Raw genomic sequence first — 24,115 nt, forward strand, 5'->3', positions numbered from 1 at the left:
TGTGCTTGTGATGCATCTTTCTCAACATCCTGAAAAGGTAATGTAGGTAAAATATGCTCATAAACATTAAAACTAGTTGTTAGAAAGACTTAACTAGCTTTATAATTTAAGTTTTAAAACATAAATACTTGCAGCTTGATCTGCACTGACAATGATTGTCAAAGCCTAGAATTCAACATTTACAAATTCTCATTCACACACACAAAACACACTATTATCACACAACTTGTGTCTTGAGAGAATCTTCTGCTTTTTAAATCTTTGGCCTCCCAGTCAATCCCAAGTTCAACCAACTTTAACTAAAACTTCACTCAGAATTTCACCAAACTTTTCACCCACACATTAATGCTTGTCGTATCTTTCATCAACTGTCAAAATCTGAAGCCTGCTCAGAGATCGCCAGGTAAAAGAAAATAAATGAAATACACAGAGGTTATTTCAAAACAGAACATGACCATCAAAAAAAAAAAAAAAAAAAAAAAAAGAAAGTCACGATTCCCAATTGGGATCATCCTTTGTTTACTACCAGTAAGAAAAATCCCACGTTGGACTATTTCACACTCCGGCATTGGCCAAAGAACACGAGAGCTGGTTCTGGAGCATGCAGTTTCTCACACAGGTGTCCCCAGAGGAACACCAGGGACAAAGTCACGTGAGGCCTTTCCCGTACAGAGGCTGTATCACAGGGGCAGCGAGGACACCCACTAGTTTGTGGAGATCCCTGAGAAAGTATGATTCTTAAAATCTGGACTGTACATAATTCACATCAGCCCTTTTCAGGTACTCACTGGAAGAAAGATGCAGCTTTTTGCCAGAACTCAGCACTCCACTCTAGATCAGCCATGTGGCCATGATGGCTTTCTCACAAGTGATATTCTCTAGTTTAAAGGATAATTATGTTAGGCTACAGATTTGCTATTTCCAAGGATGACTTGGAGTTCATCACTCATCACTTGATTTGAGTAACCATCCCAACATCAACCATATATTGAAAAAAGAAACTTCAAAGAATGACTTCTCACTCTGTAAGAAATAAGCTAGAAAAACAGCAAAGTAAAAAAACTCTAATGGCTGATACTGAGATTAAATTGTGTTCAATATGGGATCTAGTGGCTTACTGCAAAAACCAAACCCAGAGAGCTGTAGAATTACACATATGCTCACCATCAAAATAACCTACATGAAACTGCTTCTGGCATAGATCAATTCTCCTTTTTAACCGTGTCACACTGTTTTGAAGCTGGGCATAGTGTTGTCTTTGACAAACTGAAAGGCAGAATTAATAATTTATTTTGCAGTTTAAAAGGACATGGTTATTATTTGTTTTGGCTGAGGAAAGTTCATTTGGGAACAACTTAATAGTTTAAAGCAGGAGGTAGCAGCCTTTTTCTGTAAATGAAATTGTATTGAAATATGTAGTTCTTGTGTCACTCTTTTGGTGCTACATTGCCAAGTTGGGTGCTTGCAGGAGAGATGTATGGCTCACAGACCCTGCATAATTACTATCTGGCCCTTTACAGGAACAGTTTACCATCCCTGGTCAAAGGAAAATGGATAAAATGAAACAAACCCCTACTGTTTCACATTATAGTTTATTTTTATATGGGTTGGGGTAGCTCTTCTCCCAAATAAGCAAATGTAGAATCTAAATTGATAGTCACAATGGGCTCAAAATGGCTGAAATGTTGAACAGTCTTTTGTGTTCCAATAGTAGTTTCATTGAAGGCATGATGAGGTCTGTTTTTATTTTCCTGTCTCCTAAGTGGCCCATGGTCAAAGTACTTTACATGTGGGAAGTGTGAATAGTTGGATCTCTCGTAAATTGTGCATTTATTAGCACTCAGATACTGACTAAAGAGTGGTCTTCATTGGGTTTGGTATTTTCCAAGAGGCTAGGTTTGAAATGAGGGGGAGGAGTTTGAATGAAAAATTCACTATTTGGTGTAATTAGGAGTGTACAATAGGATTCCTGGTTCCATGGTGGCCTATTTATTTCATTTTAGCCTACAGTTAAGGCAGTATGTTGATATTTCAGAAAGGGGTACTGACTAGGGGAAGGAAAGAAACCAGCAGAGAGAGGGAGGATAGTTCCTTCAGGGAACAGATGAGAACAAAGTATATAATGACACATGTGAAGATGCCATGATGAGACCCAATGCTGTATATGCCAATCTAAAGCAATGATATAGAAATGGCTCAAAGCTTCTTGTGCAAGTGTGAGTTCAAGTCCCAAGCCACATGTTAAAAAGGCAGGTGGCCTAGCATGTACTTGTAATATCAGCACCACAGAGTTAGAGACGGTTCCCTTGGCTTGCCTAGCCTACTTGGCTAGCTCCAGGCCAGTGAGAGATCCTGTCTTGAAAAACAAGGTAAATGGTTCCTGAGAGATGACACCTAAGGTTGTCTTCTGGTGTCCACACACATTCATACACAGGGACACACAACGAGATGGGGAAAAATTGTCTTTAGATTGATACCATCTACAATTCTCCTCTTAAGCTAGCAAAGGAATTTTTGCAGAGTTTGTTTTATAACAAAGGGAGTATTGGGTCTAATAATATTGTACACTCCTGCCTGAACGTCATGACATTTGTTTTCAAAATAGATTTCCAAACAAAGACAGTGGTCTTCAAAAGACAGGAATTCTAAACAGGTTACTTGTTCATGACTCCTTGTTGGCTGGCAGGCTTTAGAAATGTCATTCTGAGACTGGATAGGTCCGCACAACCATCTGGAGTGGTGGGGGAAAGCACCTCTGAGTTCATTCAAATGCCAAGGCAAAGTAATAAATCACATTAGAACTGATCAAAGGAGAAAGTATCATGCTCCTTCACTATTTAGCACTCGGCAAACTCGGCAAGGGCTATGGATCACAAATCAGGTGACCCTGGAGATGAAGCTCCCTCCCCTGGGTGTTTAGATTGTGCTGGCAAAGTCCTTGTGAGGTCCAAGGCAAAATGTGTTTGTAACCATGCTGCTTTGAGACCCATTCAATAAGGATAAAGATGGCTCACACTTGTTGTAAATTGTTTGTTATATAGTCCAGGTATTGTGTATACACTGTATGGTTTTAAAATAATTTCTTGGTCTGGAACAAAAGATGTGTGGGAGAAGAGTTTGGGTGCCTTAAATTGTCTGTTTCATGAGAGAGCCTATAGAAGAGGATAAAACTGTGTCAGTTCTTTGGTGAAAATTGTTTCAGAGTAGTATAAGCTAAAACTTCAGCTCTGCCGCCCAGAGTATCATGTAGGGAATATCCTGATGAGCCAGGGACTTTGTTGTTCCTTTTTATTTATTTGAATAAGCTTGCATGGGTTTCTGGCTTAAGTGAAATTGTGTCAAGATCCTTGTCCAAGTCGTTATTGAGCAATTAATTCATTTAACACTTAACCTATTAAGTACCTATTAGGTACTAGTCACAGTTGTAGGTGCTATAAATACAGGAGTAAATAAAATAGATATGTTCTAGCCTGCAAATGAGGGCTCCTTTTGCCAGGAAGGTTCTAATCCTTTTGAGGAGGTGGGCAGTAACCACAATGACTATTTGAAAGGTGCTAAGTGCTGGAATGAGAAACAGGAACAGGGAGAGTGGAAGACCCACTGAGGTTGTTTTGAATTTCAAGAGAGATGGTGAAGGTTATGTTATGCTTAAAACTAAGTTTTATTCAGTAAATGCCATCTTTATGTACTTTTATTTGAGGGGGTTCCAGGCCTTAGAGACTGGTGAGCTGAGTGAGTTGAGTTCTCTTAACTGTTTTTGTTGTTTGTTTTGTCTTCTAAACCTCCTCTTTCACTGAGATTAGAAGCAGTCACACCATTTAGTTTGCTTTGAGATACTAATTCGAAGACTTTTCCCCCAGATGAAAAGTACTCTGTGATGTTAGGAGACATAGGCTAGTTGGCCCAGCCAATGACTCACCCCAGGAACTCATAACCCCTCTCTAGTCCCTGTAGCCTCTGTAACAGGGGGATATTTGGCTTTAATCATCACAAAAATGTCTTGAGGGGGATAAAAATCCTATGTTTGTATATAGAATTTTTCAGTTTTTGTATCAAAGCCAAGATACAAAGCACTGATTTTTAGAGAATTCTTTAAATAAATATTTACTATTTTTATTTATGTGTATATGTGTAAAGCTGCATGAGTTTATGTGTACCATATATATATATATATATATATACAGGTGCCCACAGAGGCTAGAGGGCATCTGAAACCCTGCAATTGGTTGTAAACTGCCTCATGTGGGTATTGGGACCAGAACCTGGGTCATTTGCAAGAGTAGTCAGTGCTCTTAACCACTGAACCCAGCCCCCTCAATAACTTTTTTTTTTTAATTAAAAGGATTAAAATTTTATTGCTCGAGGCTTTGGGCAAAATGCTTTGTAAACCAAGTGAGCAGCTGCTTCTGTACTTGATCTGTTTAGGGCATCTTTTACAGTGGCACATTGCTTCCTGTTCCAGTCATTGTGGGCACGTGCAGTTTTAAAATTTATAATTCAGTCATCAGTAGCCAAACACTGTCCATATAGTAGCTTGCTTTCTCCCTGGTATTTCTAAGGCAAGGGCTTATTTGTAGAATTGATTGTGTTGACCACAGTGAATAATTAGCCTTTCATAATTAAAATGCTGATAATTATTAACAGATACATGGAGTGGTTCTTTTCTTAAATTAACTCATTTTGCCCAACAGTGAGAAAATAAAGTAAGGACAGGAGCTCAGAGAAATTAAATAACTTGCCCAAGTCAAATAGTTCCTCACTTGCAGAGATGGATTTGTATTGCACCAGCTCCAAAATCTTGCTCTCAATGTCTCAGTGTTGCAGCTTCTGCATACTTGGGGACCAGCCACCACATTTGACACAGAGGCTCACTGATGAAAATTTAAAGCCAGACTTACTGTGGAACTGACCCTTATCATCACCCAGGCCCTTGAATCTCTGAGGATTGTGCTTAATCCAGCTTTTAACAGTAACAGTGGCAGGTATAAGTCCTAGAAAGGGCTTTAGACATAAAGACCATGTTATATGATGCTATGTATATGAGGGCCCAGAGTGGGCAGATCTGTAGAGATAGAAAGCAATCTGTCTGTCTGCTGAAGGGCCTCAGCATTGGGAGTACAGAATGATGATGACTAGGCATGAGGCCTCTCTTTGAAGTGATGGAAATGTTCAGAAATTGTGATGAATTTCACAATTTCGGATCAAAACTTTTAGGTGTTTTTTTTTTTTTGCTTTGAGGTTTGTTTTTGGTGTGCCTCTGGGAATTGAACGCAGATCCTCGTGCATTCTGGGTGACACAATACCATTGGTTAGATGAAACAGGTGTGTGTGTGTGTGTGTGTGTGTGTGTGTGTGTGTGTGTGTGTCCCAGACTAGTTTGAATGTGCTCTTCTGACTCAGTCCAAGTGCTAGGAGTACAGGAGTGTACTACCATGCCTAGCTAATGAAAGCTTTCAAATGACACAGTGGGAAAAAGTAAATCATATAATGATTTTTTTTTCTCAAACGTGGGAGGTAGACATGGCTTTCTTCATCTATATTTATTTTAGACTGTATTTTTTCACAGATACTAAAGAAGGTAGGTCTCTGTGTCTGTTTGTGTCTGTTGTTGTTGCTTGGTCTTTGGTCTTTTAGGGGGTCCACCACCCAGCTCCCAGATAAATCACACACAGAGGCTTATTCTTAATTATAAATGCCCAAACTTAGCTTGGCTTGTTTCTAGTCAGCTCTTCTGAACTTTAAATTATCACATCTACTTTTTGCCTCTGGACTTTTCCCATTCTCTTGCTTCTGTAAGTCTTACTCTTATTCCATGGCTTGCTGTGTAGCTGGGTGGCTGGCCCCTGATGTCCTCCTCCTTCTCTGGCTACTTCTTTTTTTTTTTCACTTCCCAGATTTCTCCTTCTATTAATTCTTTCTGCCCACCAGCCCCACCTTTCCTTTCTCCTGCCTTGCCGGTGGCTGTTCAGCTCTTTATTAGACATCAGGTGTTTTAGACAGCATGATAACACAGCTTCACAGGTTAAACAAACATATGCATCATAAACAAAAGTAACACATCTTAAAGTAATATTCCCTAACACTCTTTGTCTCTGTATGTCTGCCTACATGCTGCCCCCCATTGTGTGTGTGTGTGTGTGTGTGTGTGTGTGTGTGTGTGTGTGTGTGTGTGTGTGTGTGTGTTTTCAGTCTGATGTAGCCTGGGCTGGGCCTGAACTCCCGATCCTCCTGCCTCTACCTCCCAAGTACTGAGATTACAGGAATGCATTACCACATTTGGCTTTATTTGTCATGGTTTGTGAACAAATATTGTATGAGCAGACAGGTTGATAGTAAGTGTACTGTATAGCCTTGGATTTTAAATATCTTCATTTACTTAGCAATAATAACTTTAGTTTGAAAACACTGATCTATTAGACATTCAAGTATCTTATTACTAAAACCTTATTTTATGTCTTACTGAAGAACCTCTTCTATCCTTTTATATAATCTTATTTAGTCAGATAGATAATTTCAGGGCAGGTGCTGTAGGATGTTCTGTATGGCAAATGTGTTGCTCTGATTGGTTAATAAATAAAACACTGATTGGCCAGTAGCCAGGCAGGAAATATAGGCAGGACTAACAGAGAGGAGAATTGAGGGTCACAGGAAGGCCGAGGGAGAAACCTGCCAGCCCCCGCCATGACAAGCGAGATGTAAGGTACTGGTAAGCCACAAGCCATGTGGCAACTTATAGATTAATAGCAATGGGTTAATTTAAGATAAAAGAAGTAGATAACAAGAAGCCTGCCATGGCCATACAGTTTATAAGTAATATAAGCATCTGAGTGATTATTTTATACATGGATTGTGGGACTGTGGGGGCTTGGTGGGACCTGGAGAGAAACTCTCCAGCAACATACAGGCAGGTGCATCTGATCAGCCCTTTTGAGTTCATCTTCCCCTTCTGCTATTATGTCTAAGAATAATATTTTGTGGCACATATTCATAAGGTTAGAGGAGTCTTGCAAAGCACAATGTAATATTTTGTCTGAATTTAATTCATTTGCAGTTAATTATCTTTTCAAAAGTTAAAGTTTAATTCCTTTTAAATAAAGCTACCACCTAATTCACTTTTTCTTTTCCCTCTTTTCTCTACCAGCACTTTTTTTTCCTTTACCTCTCCTTTATTCCTTTATTGCCCAGCTGGTCTCAAACTACTGGGATAAACCTACAACCTGTTTTCCTAGTTGCTGGGAGTTTGATGTGTGCCATTAATCTGGGTTAATAGTTCATCTTTAAGATTCAATAATAGTTCATAGTTCCAGTGTTGTGGGATTTGATAAATCAGTATTGAAGTCAACCTCCTCTCATGATAGTGTGTATTTTCCACACACTCACTAGAGTGTTAATAATGCCATTCATCATGAACCAAATGGACACAAGCTTTGCCCTTGTCAAGCTGATCTCTTGTGGGAGCCGCCTGACAGCCCTAATAGTGTAAGATTCCCTCACCTCTATATCTCTCCACCTTTTCATCTTCATGTTTTTCTTTCTATGCTTTTTGTTTACTTCTCTTAGGCTTTTTTAAGGACACTGGCCAGCACTGTGAAGGTGTGCCAGAGTGAGTTGGTATGCTCCATGCTGTGCTTTGTCAGGGAATGACTGCTCTTGTGTGTGTGTGTGTGTGTGTGTGTGTGTGTGTGTGTGTGTGTGTGTGTGTGATAGAGAGACAGACAGAGACAGAGACACAGAGAGAGACCATGGTTGGCGGGTTGTGAGTACATATGTGTGTGGTATGTGAAGATGGTATTCCTCCAAAGTGGTCTACCTTGTGTTTTTAGACAGATTCTCTCACTGTTCTGGAGCTCAGAAAGTAAGTTGTGCAGGCAGGCTAGGAAGGCAGGATCCTCCCTATTGGGATTTACAAGCATATACCATACCTTGCTTTTTTAAAATGTGGGTTCTAGGTGGGTCCTCATGATTTCAAGGCAAGCATTTTACTGAGTGAGCTGTCTCCCCAGCCCTGTGCCTGTTGTTTTAATGTAATATGTTCAAAAGGTTTCATAGATATCCACAGTCACCTTGAAGGTAGATATGGCTTACCTGCTAGTGACTTCATCCCTGTCCTTTCATTAATATTGATAACTAAAATAACTAAAGCATTTCTTGTTTTCCATTGTTGTTCACATCTTCATGAGTTTAAATAAATACTTACATTTGAATGGTTTTGTGCAACCAGTGAGATGGCCCAGCAGATAAAGGCACTTGCCTTGCAAGCCAGATGACCTGAGTTTCAATTCTTGGAATTCAGGTAAAGGTGGAAGGAGAGAATTGTCTCCATAGAATTGTCCTTGGACCTCTACACATGCACTACAGCATGCATGCCCACACATACACATTATGCACACAAATAACAATAAACATTTAAAAAATAGTTTTATGTGTTGTCTTAAGGTTTTCTATTGCTGTGAAGAGACAACGTGACCATGGTAACTCTTATAAGGAGAACATTTAATTGGTGTGGTTTGCTTACAGTTTCAGAGGTTCAGTCCATTATCATCATGATGAGGACCATGGTGGTGTGCAGGCAGATGTGGTGCTAGAACTGAGAATGCTACATCTTGCAGACAACAGGAAGTCAACTTACTGTCATACTGAGGGAAACTTGAGCAAAAGAGACCTCAAAGCCTGCCTCCACAGTGACATATTTCCTCCAACAAGGCCACACCTCCTAATAATGCTACTCCCTTTCGGGGCCATTTTCTTTCAAACCACCACATGTATGTTCTGAAAATGATGCTTTTGTCCATGGCTGAATTAAGGAATGTGCATTATGTGCCTGAAATACATACTTTCACTAGAAAATTATTTAACTAAATATTTAACTAAATAATTCCTATGAGTTTTATTTCAGTCAAATCTATTTCAATTAAACTCCTTAATATGGAGAAAATGGTCCTTGAAGGGGAATTGTATGAGTGATATTATTCACCCTTTCATAATTCTGCTTGAATGCTTGTAAATTATCTTTAAAAACTAAGTGGTATAGAAATTTCACACTTGTCATATATTGGTAAACATTAAAATATTTGTTCACTTGATTTTAACATGGCAACTTGAACACTATGAATAAAATTTCCTAGATTAAGCATGATGTACTCTATGGGGTTTCCCTTTTACTATTTAGCTCTTGTTTCCTCTTCTGTGTTCCCCAAACCTTTTCTTTTTTTTTCTTTTTTTTTTTTTTTTTCAAATTTGGGACAGAGTTTCACTCAAGAATGCAGGCAGTCTTTGTACTTAACGATCCTCCTACTTCAGCTTCCCAAGGTCTAGAGACCAAATTTGTGTTATCACACATGGCCATTAATAATCATTTATCATCTAGCTGTTTTCCTAGCACACCACCTTCTTAACGTTTAAATGAAACTTTGGAAATGTATGGCACACCTCTAGCCTCTCCCTACCAAACCTAAAACCAAGAACAAAATAAAGATAGCATTGAACTTGTTTCTTCCTTGGACATTTTCTGTCCATGCTCTGGCAATTCTTTGTATTTTTTTATCTATTGGGCCCTCAGATATAAATAGGGCCTACAAAGTTAAGTACTGATTGTTCTCTTGAAATATTTAACTCTTTAATCACATGTTTGAAATAGTTCTATTAATAGAGAATTTTTGTCTTCCTTGGTAGTTTCTAGGATGGCTTCTCCATCAACATCTAAGTATAATTCACACTCCTTGGAGGATGAATCCATTAAAATGGTAAGTTCAGTTTTTATATTTAACTGTATCTCTGCATTTCTCTCTTCAAATTTGTATTAGACAATCATTTGGGTCTTAATTGAATCATAAATTTCATTATGTGTTCACATAGCATAAGGCAATGGAGACACAGAGTTTTATTTATCATCCCACCTTGTGTCAGGAAAGATTTAAATAGAATATGTGTTAAATGATTTTTGCTTTGTAAATGCTTTGCTGAAGAATTATTCAAGAATTGCTATCAGATCTTGCATTCAGATCTGAAGCAGTCCTCCATATCAGAGAGCTTCCTAAAGGAGCTGTTGGAAAACCAAGACTGACTAAGCAGGCTACTATACCTTTGTAATTATGGCATTATTTGATGGCTATGATGATAAGACGTGCAAAACCCAAAGAGAAAGCAATTAAACAAGTGAGGGAAACAGTTCAAGATTTGAAAACTGAAATTGAGACAATAAAGAAGACATAAACTGAGGTAATGCTGGATGTGGAAAAATCTGAGTAAATGAACAGGAACTACAGATGCAAGTATAACCAACAGAATGCAAGAGATGGAAGAGCAGATCTCAGGCGCTGAAGATACAATAGAGGAAATTGATTCATCAGTCAAAGAAAACACTAAAGCTAATAAAGTCATGACCCAAAATATCCAGGAAATTTGGGACACCATGGAAAGACCAAACCTAAAAATAATAGGGATAGAAGAAGGAGAAGAATACCAACTCAAAGGCACAGAAAATATATTCAACAAAATCATAGAAGAAAACTTTCCCAACCTAAAGAAGGAAATGCCTATAAAGATACAAGAAGGTTACAGAACACCAAATAGACTGGATCCAAAAAAAAGTCCCCTCGCCACATCATAATCAAACCACTAAACATACAGAATAAAGAAAAAAATATTAAGAGCTACAAAGGAAAAAGGCCAAGTAACATATAAAGGCAGACCCATAAGAATAACATCTGACTTCTCAATGGAGACTCTAAAAGCCAGAAGGTCCTGGACAGACATTATGCAGACACTAAGAGACCATGGATGCCAACCCAGACTATTATACCCAGCAAAACTCCCAATCAACATAGACAGAGTAAACAAAATGTTCCATGATAAAATCAGATTTAAATAATATCTTTCCATGAATCCAGCCCGACAGAAAGCACTTGAAGGAAAAATCCAACCTAAGGAAGTTAGATACACTCATGAAAACACAGGCAATAGATAGTCCCACACCAACAAATACCAAAGAAGGGCAATGTGCAACACTACCACCAAAAAATAACAGGAATTAACAATCACTGGTCATTAATATCCATCAATATCAATGGTCTCAATTCACCTATAAAAAGACACAGGCTAACAGAATGGATATGAAAACAGTTTCCATCCTTCTGCTGCATATAAGAAACACATATCAACTTCAAAGACAGACATTATCTCAGAATAAAAGGTTGGGAAAAGACTTTCCAATCAAATGGATTTAAGAAGCAAGCTGGTGTAGCTATCCTAATATCTAATAAAATAGACTTCAGACTAAAATCAATTGAAAGAGATTGGGAAGGTCATTACATATTTATCACAGGGAAAATCTGACAAGATGAAGTCTCAATTCTGAATATTTGTGCCCCAAATACAAGGGCACCTACATTCATAAAAGAAACATTACTAAAGCTTAAATCACACATCAAACCCCATACACTAGTAGTGGGAGACTTCAACACCCCACTCTCACCAATGGACAGGTCTTCCAGACAGAAACTTAACAGAGAAATAAGGGAACTAACAGACATTATGACTCAAATGGACTTGATAGATATCTGCATAATATTCCACCCTAACAAAAGAATATACATTCTTCTCAGCACCCCATGGAACCTTCTCCAAAATCGACCACATGCTTGGTCACAAAGAAAATCTCAACAGATACAAAAAAATTGAAATAACCTCCTGTATCTTATTGGACCACCATGGCTTAAAGTTATATTTCAACAACAAAAATTATAGAAAGCCTACAATCTCATGGAAACTGAATAATGCCCACTTGAATCACCAATGGGTCAAGGAATAAATAAAGAAATTAAAGATTTCTTAGAATTCAATGAAAATGAATGTACAACATACCCAAACTTATGGGACACTATGAAAGCAATGCTAAGAGAAAGAATCGTAGCTCTAAATTCTCACATAAAGAAGTTGGAGAAATCTCACACTAGTGACTTAACAGCCCAACTGAAAGCTCTAGAAAAAGAAGAAGTAAACTCACCCAGGAGAAACAGACACCAGGAAATAATCAAATTGAGGGCTGAAATTAATAAAATAGAAACAAAGAGAATAATACAAAGAATCAATGAAACAAAGAGTTGGTTCTTTGAGAAAATCAACAAGATAGACAAGCCCCTATCCAAATTAACCAAAAAAGCAGAGAAAGAGCATCCAAATTAACAAAATCAGAAATGAAAAGGAAGATATAACAACAGACATTGAGGAAATCCAGAGAATCAACAGGTCATACTTCAAAAATCTGTACTCCACAAAATTGGAAAATCTGAAAGAAATGGTAACCCATACCAAAGTTAAATCAAGACCAGATAAACTATTTAAATAGATCAATAACCCCTAAGGAAATAGAAACGGTCATTAAAAGTCTCCCAACCAAAAGAAAAAAAAAAAAGCTCAGGACCAGATAGTTTAAGCACAGAATTCTACCAGATTTTCAGAGAAGAGCTAATACTAGTACTCTTCAAATTGTTTCACAGAATAGAAACAGAAGGAACATTACTAAACTCTTTTTATGAGGCCACAGTTACCTTGATACCCAAACCACACAAAGATGCAACAAAGAAAGAGAATTACAGACAAATCTCGGTCATGAACATTGATGCAAAAATAGTCAATAAAATACTGGCTAACTGAATCCAGGAACACATCAAAAAAAATTATCCACCATGATCAAGTCGGCTTCATCCCAGGGATGCAAGGATGGTTCAACATATGAAAATCTGTCAATGTAATACACCATATATGGTCATCTCATTTAGATGCTGAAAAAGCCTTTAAGAAATCCAACACCCCTTCATGATAAAGGTTCTAGAGAGATCAGGAATACAAGGAACATACCTAAACATAATAAGGGCAATTTACAGCAAGCCAACAACCAACATCAAATTAAATGGAGAGAAACTCAAAATCGATTCCACTAAAATCAGGAACAAGATAAGGCTGTCCACTCTCCTCATACTTATTCAACATAGTACTTGAAGTTCTAGCTAGAACAATAAGACAACAAAAGGAGATCAAGGGGATACAAATTAGAAAGGAAGAAGTCAAACTTTTACTATTTGCAGATATGATAGTATACATAAATGACTCCAAAAATGCAACCAGGGAACTCCTACAGTAGATAAACTCCTTCAGTAAGGTGGCAGGATACATGATTAACTCAAAAAAATTAGTAGCCCTCCTATATACAAATGATAAATGGGCTGAGAAAGAAATCAGAGAATCATCACCCTTTGCAATAGCCACAAATAATATAAAATTACTTGGGGTAACCCTAACTAAGCAAGTGAAAGACCTGTATGATAAGAAATTTAAGTCTCTGAAAAAAGAAATCAAAGAAGACATCAGAAGATGGAAAGATATCCCATGCTCATGGATAGGTAGAATTAACATAGTAAAAATGGCAATCTTAACCAAAAAGCAATCTACACATTCAACACAATCCCCATCAAAATCCCAACACAATTTTTCACAGACATGGAAAGAACAATGCTTAACTTTATATGGAAAAACAAAAACCCTAGGATAGCTAAAAGAATCCTGTATATTAAAGCAACCTCTGGAGGCATCACGATCCCTGACCTCAAGCTCTACTATGGAGCTATAGTAATAAAAACAGCTTGGTATTGGCATAAAAACCAACACACGGACCAATGGAATTGAATTGAAGACCCTGACCTTAATCCATACACCTATGAACATATGATTTTTGACAGAGAAGCCAAAACTGTACAATGAAAAAAAGAAAGCATCTTCAACAAATGGTGCTGGCATAACTGGATGTCAATATGCAGAACATTGCAAATAGATTTGTATTTGTCACCATACACAAAACTCAAGTCCAAGTGGATCAAAGACCTCAACATAAATCCAGTTACACCTGAACTTGATAGAAGAGAAAGTAGGAAGTAGTCTTAAATGCATTGGCACAGGAGACCACTTCTTAAATATAACACCAGTAGCACAGACACTGAGAGCAACAATTAATAAATGGGACCTCATGAAACTGAGAAGCTTTTGTAAAGCAAAGGACAAGGTCAATAAGACAAAATGACAGCCTATAGAATGGGTAAAGATCCACACCAACCCCACATCTGACAGAGGGCTAAACTTCAAAATACTGAACAATCCAATTGAAAAATGGGCTACAGAGCTTAACAGAATTCTCAACAGAAGAAACTTAAATGGCTGAAAGACATTTAAGGAATTACTCAACATCCTTCGTCATTTGGGAAATTCAAATCAAAACGACTCTGAGATACTGTCTTACACCTATCAGAAAGGCTAAGATCAAAAACACTGAAGACAGCTTATGTTGGAGAGGATGTGTAGCATTGGGAACACTCCTACACTGTTGGTGGGAATGCAAACTTGTACAGCCCTCTGGAAATCAGTATGGCTGTTTCTCAGAAAATTGAGAATAAGTCTTCATCAAGACCTAGCTATACCACTCTTGGGCATATACCCAAGGAATGCTCACTCTTACCACAAGGACATGTGCTCAACTATGTTTATATCAGCATTATTTGTAATGGCAAGAACCTGTAAACAACCTAGATGCCCCTCAACTGAAGAATGGATAAAGAAAATGTGGCACATATATACAATGGAGTACTACTCAACAGTAAAACAAACAAACAAACAAACAAAAACCCAATGATATCATGAAATTTGCAGGCAAATGGACAGAAGTAGAAAATATCATCCTGAGTGAGGTAACCCAGACTCAGAAGGACAAACATAGTATGTACTCACTCATAAGTGGATAGTAGATGTGAGGGAAGGGATGGCCAGATTACAACCCACAGCACCAGCGAGGGTAGCTAACTGGGAAAGACCCTAGGAGGGACACATGAATGGCCCAGTGAAGGAGAAGTGGATGAGAACTACATGAGCGGACTGGAAGTGGGATGGTGGTGGCAGAGAGCGAGGTGTGGGGATGAGAACATGGGGAAATGGAAGGGTCTTTCTGGAACAGAGACAGAGTGGGAGGGCAAGGAGGGAGATACCATGATACATGAGGACATCATGGGAATAGGAAGAGGCAGGATTCTGGGGAGGCTCTCAGGAACCCACAAGGATGACCCCCACCTTGGAGTGCTGGCAGTGGTCTAGAGGGTGCCTGGACTGGTCTACTCTGGTGACCAGTCTAGTGAATAACCTAGCTGTCATCATAGAGCCTTTGTCCAGTGACTGATGGAGGTGGATGCAGAGATCCACAGCCAGGTGCCAGGCTGAGCTCCAGGAATCCAATGAGAGAGAGGAGGGATTCGGCAGGCGAGGGACGTCAAGATCATGATGGGAGGACATGCAGAGATGACTGGCCACACTAGTGGAAGCCCATGAACTGTGGACTAGTGGCTGTGGATCCCCCATAGGACTAGGCCCTCTGGATATGGAAGACAGTTGATTGGCTCAAACTGTTTGGGGGGCACCCAGACAGGGGGATCGGAAATCATCCCTGGTGCATGGGCAGGCTTTTGGGAGCCCAGTGCCGGTTGTGTGACACCTTGCACAGCCTTGGTGCAGTGGCGAGGGGCTTGTACCTGCCTAGGCTCAGTGTGCTGGGCTCTGCTGACTCCCCATGGGAGACCTTGATTTGGGGGATGTGGGTATGTGAGGTGGCTTGGGAGGGAGGGCTGGGGGATGGGAGGAGGGAGAAAATGGGATCTGTGGGTGGTATGTAGTGTGAATAGAAAATTTCTTAATAAAGAAAAAAAATGAAAATATGATCCACCAGAAAGGTTACTATATTCTCCCACTTCATAATGTATAAAGATAATCAACCAGAAAGGCAGGTATCTTTTAATTTTTATTTCTTGATTACTGACAAGGTTGACCTTTATTTATTTTTAAAGCTATGTTATTGTCCATTCCTGTTGATTGAGTGAAATATTCATGTCCTTTGCCTGTTTGCTGGGAGGGAGGTGGGTAGATTATTTTCTTAATGGTTTAATAAGTATTCCTCATAATGTAATAACTCTTTATAGTGTACAAATCAATTTATTTCAGACTTTTACCATTATAGATTATGTTTTGATTTTGAATACTGATATTTAACTTGTAGATGGTTGGTTGGTTGGTTTTTGAGACTGGGTCATGCTATGTGATACAGGCTGACCTCAAACTTGTAATCATTCTGCTACAGCTTGCCAAAACTTGCCATTAAAAGTGTATGTCTCCATACCTGGCTTGCCTGAGTTGAATTATTAGTACTTTCCTGCCTGTCAGAGCTGCTGAAGTGATTAAATGATGTTGTTTGTTTTGCTCTTTTTTTGGGGGGGGCCTCTACCCAGCTCCCAAATAAGTCACACATGAAGCCTTATTCTTAATTATGAATGCCCGGCCGTAACTTGTCTTAGTTTCTTGCCAGCTGTCCTTAACTTAAATTATCCCATGTACCATTTCCCTCTGGGCTTTTCCCATTCTCTTACTTCTGTTAATCTTACTTTTACTCCATGACTTGCTGTGTAGCTGGGTGGCCTGCCCCTGGAGTCCTCCTCCTTGTCTGGGTCCTTGATTTCTCCCTTTCCAGATTTCTCCCTCTATATATTCTCTCTGCCTGTGAGACCTGCCTTTCCTTTCTCCTGCCTTACTATTGGCTAGTTCTTTATTAGACCATCAGATGTTTTACACAGGCACAGTAACACATCTTCACAGAGTCAAACAAATGCAACATAAACAAAAGTAACACACCTTAAAATAACATTCCCCAACATTTTCCCCTTTTTGTCTAAATAAAAATGAAAAAGTTTTAACTTAAACATAGTAAGACTATATACAATAACAATTATCAAGTAAAGATTTTATCACAGTATTATATCCATTTGTAGTTAGTATATTCAGAGAATATAATGTATTATCTATCCTATCTTAGTGAATCCAAAATTTTACACCTAATTTACTTTCTATCATAACTAAGGAAAACTGCAACTATAACTATTTAGTCTTCAACTCCATCAAAGACCCAGAAGGATGTAATATGATCTAACAGCAGAGACATTTGGCTGCCTGGACAGTTACCCAAAGTTCCTCTGCAACGTTGAGACATCCATTCAGCCTACAGGCCTAGAATATCTGGCAGACTTTTCTATGAAGCAGGAATTTTGGCAAAGTTCATCGGTCACTTTGCTCTTTGTCCTGCAGAATGTCTGACAGCCTCTTCTGTGAAGCAGAAATTTTGAAGGACTGACCTGCCTTGTTTTGACAAAGTTCAGTGGTCACTTTTCTGTGGGTTCTGCATGTCCAGTCTGCACAGCACATTGTCAGCAAAGGCAAAAAACACATTCTTTGCCCAGTGGCTAACCTTGCCACAATGAAAGCAAACTCCATAAGGAGTTTCTTCAGTGCCCATCATTTTCTCTGAAGTAAATTGGTGCTGTCAGGAACAGATATGTATCATTGTCATGAAAAACTTGTAAGTTAACAGAACATTTTAAATGCCATATTCTATAGGTGTTTGAAAGGTTTGAAGACATCTGTCTATCTAAAATATATCTCTATATGATCTGGAAAGCATACCTACAAATTTAATTGTTAAAAGTGACAAGCTGGGCAGTGGTGGCACACGCCTTTAATCCCAGCACTCGGGAGGCAGAGGCAGGTGGATCTTTGTGAGTTCGAGGCCAGCCTGGTCTACAGAGCGAGATCCAGGAAAGGCGCAAAGCTACGCAGAGAAACCCTGTCTCAAAAAACAAAAAACAAACAAAAAGAAGTGACTAATCACTAACCTATGTTTCTTGATTATCCTAAATAGTTTATAACAATAGCTTTTAAAAACTAAAACTTCACCCTACATTTCCAAATGAACTACATAGGCACAATACCTCAAACAGAAATAGAAACATACATACAATATGTTGTAATAAAAATAACCTTAAATTTTTATCCATATATAAGAATACTTTAAACAAGAATAGAAACATATATACAGTGTAACAAAAATAGCTTTAAATTTGTGTCAATATTCTATGTTTACCTAAATGATAACAAACACCCATAACCTATTAAATAACCGAAAGCCTCCCACACCCCTCTGGGGAATGTGGGCATAGTTTTCTCCATACTTTTTCCTGCTGTGTGTGGAGGAAGTATTTTTAGAGTCCCAGAGGGAAAATTGAGATAATGACCAAGTCCTGGGAAGACCAGCAATAACCTTTACTGATAGATACCACCTATCATGTTTCAGGAGGTCTTGCCTGATCAAACCTGATCCATATTAACCCTGAAAGAATCCACAACCTCTCACCTCCTATGGAAGCAAAATTCCAACGGATTTTTTAATTTCCATTTGATAAATATACTTTTTGACTTCTTTTTTAAAGTTAAGACATTTTAAAAATATCTAGATTGGTTCAATTTAGCAGTCCAGTTCACAATCACATGTGTCCTAGCAGCTGTCTTTTGCTTCTCAACAGTCAAAACTTTCACAATAAACACAACATACGGGATCCAAACTACCTGTGTATTTCTCATCTTATGTGGCTTTTTTCTTTTACTCTCTCTTTTAAAGAATATTATTATTTTTAAACTGTTTCTTTCTATGTTTGTCCATACCCTTTTTCTTTCTTTTAGACTATGCACATTGTAAAACACACTGGAACCTGTTTAGAGGTTTTTCCATCTTGATTTCTTTTACTGTGTATCTTTTAGCCTTTTTGACTATATGAGCAAACTTTCAAACTGATAAGGTACGCCTGGATTCTCCACCTGAGCGGCTCTCAGCTGGCTCACCCTGCTTCTTGGGTCATGAAAGCCAAGCATGAAACTCGAGGCAGTTCAGAGGTTTGTCTGACCAGGAACTGCATTAAACCTTCCTAAAGCTCTAGAATGCTTATACTTACCTTGTAGCAGGCGTTTTTACTTAGTTTTTTTGTTCCTTCTTCACATACTGGCTGCTCAAAAGCTCAGTGACTGGCAGAAACTGTCAGGCCAAAACTCTTAAAGGATCCGTATCCCTTTTTTTGTTGTTGTTCAGCTTTCTCAGGCTCTAGATGGATATATGAGCCCCAAGTTGGCATGCCAGAAGTTTGTTAGTTTTTAACTCTTTTACTCTGTAGGGGGGGCTGCCACCCACCTCTCAAATAAATCACACACGGAAGCTTATTCTTAATTATGAACGCTCAGCCTAGGTTGCTTATTTCTTGCTGGCTTTTCTTAACTTATTCTGTCTTCCTATTGCCTCTGGGCATTTCCCATTCTCTTACTTCTATAAATCTTACTCTTACTCTGTGGCTTGCTGTGTAGCTGGGTGGCTAGCCCCAGGAGTCCACCTCCTTCTCTGGCTACCTCTCTCTTCTCCTAGATTTCTCCTTCCATTTATTCTCTCTGCCTGCCAGCCCTGCCTGTCCTTTTTCCTGCCTAGCTATTGGCCAGTTCTTTATTAGACTATCAGGTGTTTTAGACAGACACATTAACAAAGGTTCAGAGTTAAACCAATGCAACATAAACAAAAGTAACACACCTTAAAAAACATTCTCCAACAAGGTGAGGCATATGCCTCAGGACATTCTGAAACAGAAGACCTACAGAAAAATAAAGTCAATGGGGACTTTGCCGTAATGGTTCCTAGGAACTTGATCAAGTCTTTGACAGACTGCTCTTTCTCTTACCTAGAATAAGGTTCCTAATAAAATAATAGGTCAGAAAGTGTGTCTGTGATATAATTCTACAGCAATTGCATAGGAACAAAAGCTATGACCATATAGCACACTAACTTCATTCATGTTTGATCATTTTACTGAGATATGTTAGCTTTAAAATACTTAAAAGTATTTAAAACTTTGATAACATTATTTAAATGCAAACTAGGAATTCGCACATCTAATAAATATTGCAGCTACATCAGTCTTTGATTTTTCTAATTTTTTGTTGCTAGAGATTGAATAGAGGGTGTCTTGTGATTTGGGAAATTACCAGTGAGCTATATTTTCATCCCAGATTCTCTTTTCCCAGTTTGAATTTTCTGTTCTAGTTTTCTTAAATGCTAAACTTCCATTTTTTCTTTAAAAGTGAATTTCTGTTTGCTACCATCTGTGCAAAAATAACATCAACACTTCTGATTCCCCTTTCACTTTCAGGTATCTCAAGATGGAGTCAGTCAGGATCTCAATAAGAGTGTTCCTCAACTCCCAGGGGAAACACTAATTACCGGTAAGGAGCTTTTGAGGCTGGGGGTATAGAACTGGAGGAACAGAACAGCAAAATCAGGTGCCTTGAGTTTCACTTGCTCTGTACAAAGCAGAGAGAACAAATAGGCTAGCTTTGTTTAAGCATATCAACATAGTGAACACTGCATGCCTTTCCTGATCTAAGAATTCTTTCAAGAGCTTGGTGCTCACAAAGCTAGAAATATTCTTGTCTCTGTACCAAAGAGAATGATTTAGGGGGAACAACATGCGTTATGTCTTGAAAGTTTCTAACTAGAGGTATAGTATACACTATTTGTAATTTAAGGCTATAAAGAACATTTAGATTAAGGCTTCCAAGCTGTGACGTATGTTTCAAAATGATAACAGCTTAAAGATTCTTCTCTTTGATATAATAGGAGATCTTTTGCCAGAAAATGGAAATTAAGTAAGGTTGTGGTAACATTCCCATACAGTGGGGTTTTTTGTTGTTGTTTTTGTTTTTTCTTTCATGATAAACCTATGCTAAGGAAGAAAATCGACTTTGAAAGGCCAGGTCACTCTGACTTAAGAATGCAGAAGTATGTAATAGCTTCTGAGACAAGTGCTGATGGATGATATGGACATTCAATTTTTGTGTTAGGGTTGGTCCTTCCTGCCACATGTCAGTATATTTGGGGCCAATAATCAGCATTGTTTCAGGGAACCATTCCATTTATTAAGATTCAGATTTTTATTTTAAATGACAAATGAAGGTTTTAGAAAAGTGTCTTTGTGAATTAGCCATATACCACAAGAAACACAAGAAGCTATTTGGTGTCCATGGACTCACACTCATAATTCTAGTCTTGAAACTGAAACCAGTAAAATATGTCCTTCTCAGTTTCTGGATAAGAGCAAAGAAATTTTGCTTTTGATGGTCTTCATATATGACATTTGAGTGCTGAATATCAGCAGATGGACCTTTAACTGATGTAGTAACTAATTGAACTGGCATGAAGTGACCTCAGTATATAGTTTTCATTTACTACCTGAAGAGAAGGGGATTTCAAAGTCATTTTAAAAATTTAAAAGTCATTAACATATTCAAGGATATCATTGAAAGAGAAATAGCTCAAGTAGTTTCTCTTACAATCATGAGATACTAATAACAGCAAAACCCTCATTCACTTCTGTGCTCTGGCTCTGGTCACCTTGTCTCACGTAGTGACAACATTTAGGGCAAACTCAGAAGTGCCATGAGTGCTTAGAGGAGACATGGGTCTAGTAGTTCCCCACTGCCCTGATTCAGCCTGGCACAGAGATGTGCAAACTTTGCCAGTGTTGCTTTCAACATTTTTATTGTAGTTAAACATATCCAAGTAGTTTATATTAAGTTAGTACCATTTGTTGTATATCTTGGTTTATATTTCCATTATTTTAGGGTACTTTTTTTTATCTTACTAGACAAAGAAGTTATTTACATATGTCCTTTCAATGGCCCCATTAAGGGAAGAGTTTACATCACAAATTATCGTCTTTATTTAAGAAGTTTGGAAACGGTAAGTAGATTAAGAGACCATAAAGATGACTCTAACTGTTAAAAATGATGCTAAACTGTTTCTCCTCTACCTTGCAAGACTGACTGTGGATCTGATTAACACAGGGTATATTTGCTTCTCAATTCTTAATTTTTTTGCTTCTGAAAAAAAAAAAAAACAACCAAAAAACTAACATCTCTTTTTGTAGGACATAGAATAAAATATTCAAATAGATTTTATCCTTGAGAATAGAGAGGAGAGGTGATTAGAGTAAACTGGTATAGAACAGTAGTTTTTAACCAGCAGCATGGATGAGAATAAACAACTTATACATTTTTAACAAGCTATACAGATGCTTCAGATTTGCTATATCAGAATGTCCAGGCCCATGGTCCAAGCCCACATGAGTTTTCTAAAACATCACAAAGGAAGATGTTGATGTGAATCCTTGGTTAAAGTCTACCACTCTAGAACTATCTAAAAGTGTACTTTTACAAAGCATTAAGTAGGAGGGTAAAACTGGGATGAGTATGCTGTGGCCTACTGCTACCTACTTTTTCAACTGATGGCCATAAAATGTTTGTCACCACATTTCAAGGGACGTTCTCATTGATGAAGCAGTGACATGAAACATAAATACCCTAAAAAGACAAGAGAAAATGTATAGCTATTATGACTATCACAGAAGAACTTATGGTCGATAGGATGGGGTATCATGGCTCACATCAGAATGTAGGAGCAGGTGTGTTTCCATGTACTCCTGGCAAATTTAAGTTTAGAATACATGGAAGACTAACCTGTTATTGCCTTGTACATAGACAACTATGAGATTGTTGGGGGAAAATCTAGCTTTTGTTTTCTTGGTTTTAGCTATCCATTTCTTTAGCACAGTTCTGATTAGTTTGTTTCATTTGCTCTTTTTCTTTTATTATGTTCATTATTATGTCTGAATTCCAAAAATGCTATTTAATATACTTGTTGCCTTGGCTTCTTGTAAGTCCTGTAGCATAGTTCTAATAGGGTAAGAATAGGAGCAGGCTACAATAGCCTACCATTGGACATTTTACCTATGTGAGTCAATTCTAACTTAAAGAATAGACATAAGTGAATGTTCTAGTTTTCCAGAATAGGAAGGATGATTTACAGTGAGCTGGGTGTTAGTCTTTGGCAATTAATAATTTTAGTGTTTGATGGTTTAAGTATAAAGAAAATAAAGAAACCATCAGGAGTGCCATTGACAATATTTTTTTTATTTTTATTTATTTATTTTTTTAACTTGGAAACATTTCCATATAATGTTTGACACAGAAATCATCAAATAGAAGTATACAATGTTGGCAGGAGGCAGTACATTTATAATTTATAACCCCAAATGTATTTATAAATTAGAAATGGAAAGATCTACAAATGAAATTATGAAGGTTCACCAAAGTCATTTAATCTGTCAGTTTCTCATTCATTTTTATGTCTTAATAATATTCTATTGTATGAATAAGCCACATTTTATTTCTCTCCAGTATTTGATAGCTATTTGAGTTGATTTAACTTTTGTACTATTAGCAACACACTGCTGTAAACCTTCATGTACATGTTTCATAGGTGTACATTTTCAGTAGTTTGAGGATATATTCCTAAGGGTAGAATTGTTGAGTAACAGAGTAACAATGTTTTGCATTTTGACCAACCACCAAACTGTTTTGCCAAAGTGGCACACCATTTTACAATCTCACCAAATCCTTGTTTTTAAGGCTCTGATTTTTGTACAAAAGCATTCAATCATTCTGTCAGACCAAACCAGGAAAAGTAAGCTATAGTTCAGAGCTGTTCTATTCCATTTACTATGCAAAGCCATTCTTGGCGTTTGCAACTCTCAGCCCTTTTGAATATTCTTGCAGTGTTCACCTTTTCCTCCACCACTTTTTTTTTCTTCTTTTTTTCTGGTTTATTTCTATCTATTACAAATGTATAAAAAATCCTCCATCAACGCTGCTGATAGCAGCAGAACCTTGAGAAATATACCTTTGGTTTGCCTCAGAAAAGGAACACATATTGTACTGTAAAGTTTATAAAATTGGCGCAAAACATTGTGATAATGTTACAATACCAGTTTTAAGAGTTCAGTGACTAATGGGGAGCTGATGGGATACATGCAGAACTGTGAAAGCGATCTCACTTAGCCAGCTGTACACGTAGACTGTAAATCTACATTCAGATCATTTCTGAACTAAAACTATCATCCCAGTTTATCTGTTGAGGTCAACCAGGAAACCCTAGAATATACCTTGATTTTTGCAAAAAAAAAAAAAAAAAAAATAGGGGGAGGGGTTTCTTCAGCATTTCAGTCCACGAGTAACAGTATCCTAACAGGCAAAGTGTTCTCTCACTGTCAACATAGAATGAACTGCTGCTGGAGGTCAACTTGGGCTTTAATTTGCATTAACACTTACA

The 24,115-nt window shown here is 37.9% G+C and overlaps 1 protein-coding gene across 5 annotated transcripts in view; it reads left to right on the top strand.

The window, feature by feature from the left end:
- Positions 1 to 24,115, top strand: part of Mtm1 (myotubularin 1) — a 138,404-nt gene that overhangs the window by 21,509 nt on the left and 92,780 nt on the right. For all 5 annotated transcript variants that reach the window (XM_028856586.2, XM_037199281.1, XM_028856589.2 and 2 more), the window contains exons 2-4: positions 9,673 to 9,743; positions 20,100 to 20,172; positions 21,594 to 21,688. In XM_028856586.2, the coding sequence (XP_028712419.1) occupies positions 9,681 to 9,743; positions 20,100 to 20,172; positions 21,594 to 21,688 (231 nt within the window). In that variant the 5' untranslated portion in view covers positions 9,673 to 9,680. The remainder of the gene's footprint in view (positions 1 to 9,672; positions 9,744 to 20,099; positions 20,173 to 21,593; positions 21,689 to 24,115) is intronic.

Source organism: Peromyscus leucopus, chromosome X (assembly GCF_004664715.2).
Source record: "Peromyscus leucopus breed LL Stock chromosome X, UCI_PerLeu_2.1, whole genome shotgun sequence".
In the NCBI taxonomy this organism is placed as follows: Eukaryota; Metazoa; Chordata; class Mammalia; order Rodentia; family Cricetidae; genus Peromyscus; species Peromyscus leucopus.